This window comes from Periplaneta americana, chromosome 14 (genome assembly GCF_040183065.1).
Source record: "Periplaneta americana isolate PAMFEO1 chromosome 14, P.americana_PAMFEO1_priV1, whole genome shotgun sequence".
NCBI lineage: Eukaryota > Metazoa > Arthropoda > Insecta > Blattodea > Blattidae > Periplaneta > Periplaneta americana.
Genome location: NC_091130.1, coordinates 11845967 through 11856891, shown reverse-complemented (window position 1 = coordinate 11856891; position 10925 = coordinate 11845967). Strand labels below are relative to the sequence as shown.

General features: G+C 30.9%; 1 protein-coding gene across 4 annotated transcripts in view; it reads right to left on the bottom strand.

Moving 5' to 3' along the window:
- LOC138713153 (uncharacterized) overlaps positions 1–8234 on the bottom strand; it is a 14436-nt gene extending 6202 nt beyond the window's left edge. Inside the window, exons 1-3 of one of the 4 annotated variants that reach the window (XM_069844982.1) lie at positions 8087–8234; positions 7176–7571; positions 3293–3559 (exon numbers count right to left, since the gene is read on the bottom strand). In XM_069844982.1, coding sequence (XP_069701083.1) covers positions 3293–3559; positions 7176–7503 — 595 coding nt within the window. In that variant the 5' untranslated portion in view covers positions 7504–7571; positions 8087–8234. Of the gene's footprint in view, positions 1–3292; positions 3560–7175; positions 7572–8034 lie in introns of all 4 variants that reach the window. The other 3 variants (XM_069844981.1, XM_069844980.1, XM_069844984.1) reach the window with 3 other exon arrangements.
- Between the last annotated feature and the right edge of the window lie 2691 nt (positions 8235–10925).

Below are 10925 nucleotides of genomic sequence, written 5' to 3'. Positions count from 1 at the left end.
TTCCAAAAATATGTTCGCGTTTTCCAGTGACGAAATAGCTTTCAATATTGCATCATTTCCCATCTCCTTACGTCGCATCCCGGTTTCCCCCACCTGCTTCTATTCGCCTCTCTGTAAATGCTAGTGGCCGGGCTGTTTTATCTCTTTTCTGAGAACATAAATTTCTGTTGGAAATTGGACGTCTACGTAATATTATACCCCATACAATAACTTAAATAAAAGGGCCTCGTTAAGTAAGTAACTGTCACGTGATTTCCTCCCTTTCTACGACTCTGCGACGTAACCACTTGGATGGACAGTAGATAGCATGTCTGAGTAATTTTATCTTTTCGGATCGGGCAGAAGTGAAGATTGAATTTACAGTACGTAAGGTCTCTTTTATATAGTAGGTACAGAATTATTTCAACATGAGTTACTGATACGAAGTACGAACCTGGTAATTGGAATTACGTACAATAATCTATAGTGCGATAATATGCACATTAGAGCTGAAGCCTGTATCGAAATGAACGGCCACCATTTTAAAAAATGTGTATAAATATCCATATTATGATTATTTTTCAATTTAACTTAATTCTCTATAGTGTACGCTAATGTGCTGCAGACAGTATAATATACACTGCATAATGAATACGTCCGAATGGAAAGCTCAGTTCGTGAGTAAAAACACTTATTTTTAATACTGTACTGTGTTTTGATTAAACGAAAACCTAATGAAAATTATCAAACTCAAAAGCGCGATATTTCCTAGTTTACGTAAATGGATGAACTACTTTTCTTCCCTGCTATAACTAGTAAAGTGATTTGTTTGTATATTACGCCAGTATCATCGAACTCTAGTCGTGGAAGGGGATAGAAAACGGTGTTTCCGGTTCTTAATCGTTGATCCAAAGGTATAACCAGGTTAATATTAGAAATGTTAGTAAAAATAAAATGATGTCCCTGTATATTATACACACTATTTAAAGGATGTAATTGATATTTTGTTATTGAAGTGTTGTATCAGTGAAGAAGTATGTTGTGTCAGTGAAGAGTGAGGTGTGTGTTTCTGTCAGTGAAGCTTTATAGTTTATAGTGGTAGTGCAAAGTATTTGAAGAGTCGAATGTTTTTGAAGTGTTAGTGAAATCAGGATAGAATCAGTGAAATGTGTCGTAGTTCCAGTGCAGTGAGTGAGTTGTCAGCGAAATGAGTGTAATGTTGAAAGGTACTTGCGCAGGTATGAACATATCATACTCGTGGGTTTTAGTTCGAACTTAGGGTTAAGATACAAATTAGAATTACTTTTAATGTTATTTTAAGTGATCGTGTATCATTTAATGTAGGATGCTCCCTGATATTATTATTATTATTATTATTATTATTATTATTATTATTATTAGTAGTAGTAGTAGTAGTAGTAGTAGTAGTAATAGTAGTAGTAGTAGCAGTAGTAGTAGTAGTAGTAGTAGTATTAATTGTATTTTTATTAATTGTGTTTATTATTAATTGTCGTTATTGAGTGTAATTAGTTACCATTGCCACCGGGTATATGTATATCCATTTGCAGTGTGAATAAATACATACAAACATATATTTTCACCTTCACAGACTGTCCTAAGATGATTAATGATATACGGTAATACCCTAACTCATATGTGGACGATAAATTAGTTCGCAGATAAAACCAGTTCATGTTAAATTATGTCTTACATAAGGAATATTTTCTCGAAAACTGTGTAAGCTAGACAGTTATATATCTTACAGCTCGCTTAGACATAACTTGACGTCATGCTGAAGCAGTAGTTTTTCTTTATTTATTTCCTTGCTGAGAAATAATTTTACCCCATTCGTTTTTTCAACAATTTTCAGTAATTTACATTACCTTCTGTAACATCTCTAAAATTAAAATACTGTTGCAGTACGTGTAAAACAGTTCCTTAAAATTTCAACTTTCTATATCAAATATAAGCTAAGGAAAGGTTCGTTTTCAGCGGAAAAACTAAACTTACGGAAAATCAGCGTTAAATTGTTGATTCATTACAAAAAAGTGAATCAGATATAACGTGAATACAAATTAATTTTATTTCCTAGAATATATCTACCTATAAGATACAACAATGAATGAATAAATGAATGAATGAATGAATGAATGAATGAATGAATGAATGAATGAATAAAATACATACATAAATACTTACGTAAATAAGAAAGTTAATAAATAAATAAGTGAATACCTACTTACTTACTTACTTACTTACTTACTTACTTACTTACTTACTTACTTACTTACTTACTTACTTACTGGCTTTTAAGGAACCCAGAGCTTCATTGCCGCCCTCACATAAGCCCGCCATTGGTCTCTATCCTGAGCAAGATTAATCCAGTTTCTATCACCATATCCCACCTCCCTCAAATACGTTTTAATATTATCTTCCCATCTACGTCTCGGCCTCCCCAAAGGTCTTTTTCCCTCCGGCCTGCCAACTAACCCTCTATATGCATTTCTGGATTCGCCCATACGTGCTAGATGCGTCTGGATTTAATGTTCCTAATTATGTCAGGTGAAGAATACAATAAGTGAATAAGTAAATAAAATCAATAAATTGAATGAATGAGTGAATAAATGAATGAATGAATGAATGAATGAATGAATGAATGAAGACATACATAAATAAATGCTTACGTAAATAAGAAAGTTAATAAATAAATAAATAAATAAATAAATAAATAAATAAATAAATAAATAAGTAAATAAATAAGTGAATAAGTAAAGAAAATCAATAAATTGAATGAATGAATGTTACCTTAAACTCTCCAGGCATATCCTTAATATTTGCGCCGTTTTCGAGTCATTGAATAATATCTACTTTGTCAGACTTGAACGTGTTTGTGACATGATGCCTTACCGGTATGTAGGAGCTTGGATTCTTGTCACAACAGATCACGTTGTACTGTTTTGCTGCTTTCTTTAGACTCAAACGAATTCTACTAAATCGGCGGAGTAGTGTATAGCTTAAAAATAAACTACTGTTTCCGAAATTATATCCTTGAAATAAGTAGCAGCCAGAAACAAAATGTAAAGGAACCGGGAGATATTACTTAAAGAAAATTAATAAACCAGACAAATACATTGCTCTAAAGTAGGACATAGCTAAATATGTGAGACGAGTCTACAATAACTCGTGAAATATAACTTAAAGCCATTCATAATTTTCTGCAAATTGTCCGCAAATATTAGAAATGCCTTTTATTTTTAGAAATTACAAAATAGTACATAACTTATACATTATCCAATACTAAAATAAAATGTACCTGAGAAAAATCTTGTCCAAGTACTTTGGATGCTGGGATCGTGAAAGAAGTTTACCAGGAAGTCCTTCATACAGCCTGGATCCCGTTGGTGCAGAATGACTGACGCGGCGTGAAACCTGGCTATGGTGCGCATGATGACCAGGCAACGCTGCAAGTCCAGACCAACAGTGAAGTTCTCCATCTTGAATCCTGCAGCCGTCAGATCCTCCATCACAAGGAAGTCCATGCAGGCGTAGTAACATCTTGGGGCCAGGGGTTCGAAGCTGTCTGCAGGAACAATGAACATCCTTCAGCCAACTGCTACGTTCGAACGGAAGAATATATCTTAAAGACCGCTGATAATATAATGTAATAATAATAATAATAATAATAATAATAATAATAATAATAATAATAATAATAGTAATGAGAATAATGATAATAATAATAATGAGAATAATGATAATAATAGATATTATTTATTTACTTATTTATTTACTTACCTACCTGCCTACCTACCAATCTACCTACCTACTTACTTATTTACTTATTTATTTACTTATTTATTTATTTACTTATTTCCTTCTTTATTTACTTATTTATTTATTTACTTATTTACTTATTTATTTACTTATTTATTTATTTACTTATTTACTTACTTAGTTACTTACTTACATGCTTACTTATTTATTTATTTACTTATTTACTAACTTACTTAGTTACTTACTTACTTACATACTTACTTGCTTGCTTACTTACTTACTTATTTATTTATTTATTTATTTATTTACTTATTTACTTACTTACTTAGTTATTTACTTACTTACATACTTATTTATTTATTTACTTATTTACTTACTTACTTACTTACATGCTTACTTACTTACATACATACTTATTTATTTATTTACTTATTTACTTACTTAGTTACTTACTTATTTATTTACTTACTTATTTATTTACTTATTTACTCATTTATTTATTTATTTACTTATTTACTTACTTACTTAGTTACTTACTTACTTACATACTTACTTATTTATTTATTTATTTATTTACTTATTTACTTATTTACTTATTTATTTACTTATTTATTTATTTACTTATTTACTTATTTACTTACTTACTTACATGCTTACTTACTTACATACATACTTATTCATTTATTTACTTATTTACTTACTTAGTTACTTACTTATTTATTTACTTACTTATTTATTTACTTATTTACTTATTTATTTATTTATTTAGTTACTTGCTTACTTATTTACTTACTTATTTACTTACCTATTTATTTACTTATTTATTTATTTATTTATTTTAATTCAATTTATTTAATTTTATTTATTTATTTTATTTTATTTATTTATTTTATTTTATTTATTTATTTTATTTCATTTATTTATTTATTTTATTTATTTATTTTATTTATTTATTTATTTATTTTATTTATTTATTTATTTAATTTAGTTACTTATTTAATTTATTTAAATTTAATTTATTTAATTTTTAATTTATTTAAATTGTATTTATTTATTTATTTATTTATTTATTTATTTATTTATTTATTTATTTATTTACTTATTTACTTACTTACTAACTAACTTACTAACTTACTTACTTACTTATTTATTTATTTATTTATTTAAAGTTGCAAAGTTGAAGCCCTCTCTTCCACTTAACCAGCAAAAGGTATACATACATACGAACAGAGTTACACTTTACAAGAGGTTACAAAAAAAATTAGCTCGACAAATGCTACATGTATACATGAGTTGTGAACAGAGTTGCCAGGTTTTCTCGTCAGTAATCATGCACAGGTGGTGATGTTAACGTGACTATACATTTCAAATAGTTAAATTTATAATACAACTTAATCTATTCGTTTTAGGCATTTTAACAAATTATATCGGCTTAAAATTTTAATTTTGTTATATTTTTGCTAGATTATGATTTTCTCTTTGAATTATTGATAAACTGTGAAAAAATAATATCATATTACATATTACAGCCTTATCTATACAGAGAAAAAGCATGACACAGTGTTTAAGTCTTGTAAATAATAAATAAATTTCGAAAAATGTAAAGAGTAAAGATACTGTATAATTAAAATCCAGAAAAATCCTGGGAAATTCAGAACATCTGGCAACCCTGGTTGTGAATTAAACACTACCATACAATGAATTATGAACTAAATAATGACATACAGAGTTATTTCAATTTCTACATAGCCTAATTGAAGGGTTCCGAACCATAGTAGGCCAAGCACCATATGTTAAAAACGAAGAAAACAAGGTTTAAAATGAAACATATAGCAAGTAATGTAAAGTATGCACATTAAAACTAAATGATACGTCAATCTTCATTAAACTATGGTATTCAGAACCATAGTGGGCCAAGCGCCATATGTTAAAAGCGAAGAAAACAGGATTTAAAATGAAATGAATACCATAATTTAATGAAACATATAGCAAGTAATATAAAGTATGCACATTAAAACTAAATGATACGTCAATCTTCATTAAACTATGGTATCCAGAACCATAGTGGGCCAAACGCCATATGTTAAAAACGAAGAAAACAGGATTTAAAATGAAATGAATACCATAATTTAATGAAACATATAGCAAGTAATATAAAGTATGCACATTAAAACTAAATGATACGTCAATCTTCATTGAACTATGGTATTCAGAACCATAGTGGGCCAAGCGCCGTATGTTAAAAACGAAGAAAACAGGATTTAAAATGAAATGAATACCATAATTTAATTAAACATATAGCAAGTAATATAAAGTATGCACATTAAAACTAAATGATACGTCAATCTTCATTAAACTATGGTATTCAGAACCATAGTGGGCCAAGCGCCGTATGTTAAAAACGAAGAAAACAGGATTTAAAATGAAATGAATACCATAATTTAATTAAACATATAGCAAGTAATATAAAGTATGCACATTAAAACTAAATGATACGTCAATCTTCATTAAACTATGGTATTCAGAACCATAGTGGGCCAAGCGCCGTATGTTAAAAACGATGAAAACAGGATTTAAAATGAAATGAATACCATAATTTAATTAAACATATAGCAAGTAATATAAAGTATGCACATTAAAACTAAATGATACGTCAATCTTCATTAAACTATGGTATTCAGAACCATAGTGGGCCAAGCGCCGTATGTTAAAAACGAAGAAAACAGGATTTAAAATGAAATGAATACCATAATTTAATGAAACATATAGCAAGTAATATAAAGTATGTACATTAAAATTAAATGATGTGTCAATCTTCATTAAACTATGGTATTCAGAGCCATAGTGGGCCAAGCGCCATATGTTAAAAATGGAGAAAACAAGGGTTAAAATTAAGTGAACACCTTAATTTAATTAAACATATAGCAAGTAATATAAAGTAAAACTAAATGATATGTCAATCTTGATTAAACTATGGTGTTCAGAGCAATAGTGGGCCAAGCACCATATGTTAAAAACGAAGAAAACAGGGGTTAAAATTAATTGAATACTACAATTTAATGAAATATATAGCAAGTAGTATAAAATATGCATAATAAAACTAAATTATACGTCAATCTTCATTAAACTATAGTATTCACTTAACTTTAACCCTTGCTTTCTCCACTTTTAATAAATGGCGCTTGGCCCACTATGGCTCTGAACCCTTCATTAATAAAAACCCTCACCTGGCATAACATTTATCTTCTACTAACATTTTTTGCTCTTAGCCTACTTTTTCATTACGTTTAAATGCTAAAATTCTAATTCATCACTAGAATTCTAATAACAATTCTAAATTCCACGGCCGGCAATATCTGTTTTAGAATCCTTGAAACCAGAACATGACTAACTTGGCGGGAAACGAAGAGAAGGTTGTTTACCTGGTAATGCCTCCTGTAGAAGAGCATGCATTTTGGGTAGAATGTCTCTGTATATGACCATTTCTCTCCTATAGATGCTGCTGTTCTTCATGACTTCACCACTCGCCCCCTCTTCCAGGCAGATTTTGACGAGAAGACGGTATACGCCACCCCCCTCAGTAGTCACTTTTAAGCGCTGAATACTGCTCAGGTAGTTCTCTCCTTTGGCCGTAGAAACCTCTACATCCACGTCCGTCACTGTTACTTGGCCGTGGTATTCCCGTAGCCACAATTCCAATCGTTTCTTGTCAACCCATGGTGGAGATATTGGTGTTTCGGTTGTTGCCATGGTCACTTACGAGATCTAAACCTTCAAGACTAAGTAGATCTTGCTGCTACTGACAGATATCTGCGACCCTGAAAAGAATTTTAGATGATGACAACATGAACTCACACTACAGTGTTGTCTTTCTGTACTTCATCATTATACGAAATCTATAGCAATGCAGATATTGTGATTGTATAATATGATGAGCAAACTTTCAAAACATGACATGTTCATTTTCAGAAAATGCTCTTCAGATGTCAAAAACTTACTTCTCTGCAATGAACAAAATATTTTCTGTGGTGAAATATTAAAGACAATTTTTTTTTTTTTTTTTTTTTTTTTTTATAGGTTCTTACCAAATTTCACGAAAGAATATTCGATTATTACAGAGACACATATTTGTAGCATTTTCTGAAATGTGACATGACAGGTTTTGAAAGTTAGCTCCTCAATATATCTGTTTAGATTTTTTTGCGAAAATACATGTTTTCAACATTCCTCATATCTAAAACGTAATCTCTCTCTTTTTTTTTTAAAGAAATTACAAATTACCCTAAAAACTGCAATTTCTGATCACAATCGCATTATACCTAAGCGTTCTTACAACGTTTTTTCTCCAAATCCAACGTAGTTCTATTACGCTATTGAAAATACTTAAAATGCTTAACAGCAGCTCAACTTCTTCTATATTCCGCTGCCAATCTTGCACTGAAGTTGTTGATTTCCCTAGTTATTTATATCTTCTGCAGCTGATAAACGAATAGAGATTCATATGATCGAGAAAATTGGACGCAGACTGCTAAGTGATCTTTGTGTTTCGATTGTGTTATCATTGTGAAGATGAGATCAAGGACACACTGATTACAATTGCGATAAGAGAAAATTCCTTTATTTGCTACTAGTACAATATACTGTGACAATGGAGTTAGGATTATGTCTCGTGACGAGAATATTGTACGAAATGGAAATATAAAAATAAAAATATAAATATAAAAATTGAAAATTTATCTTTTGAAGAGGTGGAGAAGTTCAAATATCTTGGAGCAACAGTAACAAATATAAATGATACTCGGGAGGAAATTAAACACAGAATAAATATGGCAAATGCCAGTTATTATTCGGTTGAGAAGCTTTTGTCGTCCAGTCTGCTGTCAAAAAAATCTGAATGTTAGAATTTATAAAACAGTTATATTACCGGTTGTTCTTAATGGTTGTGAAACTTGGACTCTCACTTTGAGAGAGGAACATAGGTTAAGGGTGTTTGAGAATAAGGTGCTTAGGAAAATATTTGGGGCTAAGAGGGATGAAGTTACAGGAGAATGGAGAAAGTTACACAACGCAGAACTGAACGCATTGTATTCTTCACCTGACATAATTAGAAACATTAAATCCAGACGTTTGAGATGGGCAGGGCATGAAGCACGTATGGGCGAATCCAGAAATGCATATAGAGTGTTAGTTGGGAGGCCGGAGGGAAAAAGACCTTTAGGGAGGCCGAGACGTAGATGGGAAGATAATATTAAAATGGATTTGAGGGAGGTGGGATATGATGATAGAGACTGGATTAATCTGGCTCAGGATAGGGACCAATGGCGGGCTTATGTGAGGGCGGCAATGAACCTCCGGGTTCCTTAAAAGCCAGTAAGTAAGTAAGTTACAATATACTATCATTAGCCGATTATCTTATGCCCGGAAACCTGAGTTTATGTTATGCTGTACCACATCGCTAACTCTATTTTGGAAAGGAATGGAGATTTACTTCGGCCTCATACTTCTGGAACATAATATATATACACCGACCATGAAATTCAATCAGACGAGATGTGAGTGCATTTGCAATATATTATGCAGTAGGCTTTTAACTCAGTCTAGAATTCTAGACTACAACAGCCACTCTGTCTACTAGTGTTTCACGCTGTTGTGCAAGATCTAGATAATCTAGATACACTGAATAAATAAAAACAAGTGCCAACATGATCGTCCAGAGTTCAGACTTGGATGTGCTAGTTCAAGTTCTGTGATTCATCACAAGACCTGAATGTCCAGAAGAACACGTGTGGAGGGGGTGTGGAGGGGAGGTGGCGTGGAGTGCGAAAGAGATAAGGCATGCAGTACAACACAGTTGTTTGACACGTTATTAAGAGAAAGTGTAAAAGTAATCTGGCTAAGAAATATTTACGACACCTGATTGTTACGTAACTAATGTAATACAATGTTATCAACTATGACGGCATGATTTCTTGCCAGATAACGTTAAGTTGTTTGCTTACGAAACGGACGTTATCACACTGCAACTGCAACAGTAATGATAAAAAATTGAACTTGAGGACTGCGTTGAAAAATAAAATTAATAACGGTAGAAAGATAGAAAGAAAGAAAAAAGAAAGAAAGAATGAATGAATGAATGAATGAATGAAAGAAAGAAAGAAAGAAAGAAAGAAAGAAAGGCAGGAAGGAAAGGAAGGAAGGAAGGAATGAAAGAAACAAAGGAAGAAGGAAAAAAAGAAAGAAAGAAGGAATGGATGAATAAATGAATGAGTGAATGAATGAAAGAAATAAAGAAAGAACGAACGAAAGAAAGAAACAAACAAAGAAGGAATGAATGAATGAGTGAATGAAAGAAAGAAAGAAAGAACGAAAGAAAGAATGAAAAAAGAAAGCAAGAACGAAAGAATGAATGAATGAATGAATGAATGAATGAATGAATGAATGAAATAAAGAAAGAAAGAATGAATGAATGAATAAATGAATTAATGAAAGAAAGAAAGAAAGAAAGAAAGAAAGAAAAAATAATGAATGAATGAAAGAAAGAAAGAAAGAAAGGAAGGAAGAAAGAAAGGAAGGAAGGAGAGGAAAGAAGGAATGAAAGAAAGAAGGAATGAATGAATGAATGAATGAATGAATGAGTGAATGAAAGAAAGAAAGAAAGAAAGAAAGAAAGAAAGAAAGAAAGAAAGAAAGAAAGAAAGAACGAAAGAAAGGAAGAAAGAATGAAAGAAAGAAAGGAAGAAGGAATGAAAGAAAGAAAGAAAGAAAGAAAGAACGAAAGAAAGAAAGAAAGGCAGGAAGGAAAGGAAGGAAGGAGAGGAAGGAAGGAATGAAAGAAAAAAAGAAAGAAAGTAAGAAGGAATGAATGAATGAGTGAATGAAAGAAAGAAAGAACGAAAGAAAGAAAGAAAAAAGAAAGAAGGAATGAATGAATGAGTGAATGAAAGAAAGAAAGAAAGAAAGAACGAAAGAAAGAAAGAAAGAATGAAAGAAAGAAAGAAAAAAAGAAAGAAAGAAGGAATGAATGAATGAGTGAATGAAAGAAAGAAAGAAGGAATGAATGAATGAGTGAATGAAAGAAAGAAAGAAAGAAAGAACGAAAGAATGAAAGAAAGAAAGAAAGAACGAAAGAAAGAAAGAAAGAAAGAAAGAAAGAAAGAAAGAAAAAAATGAAA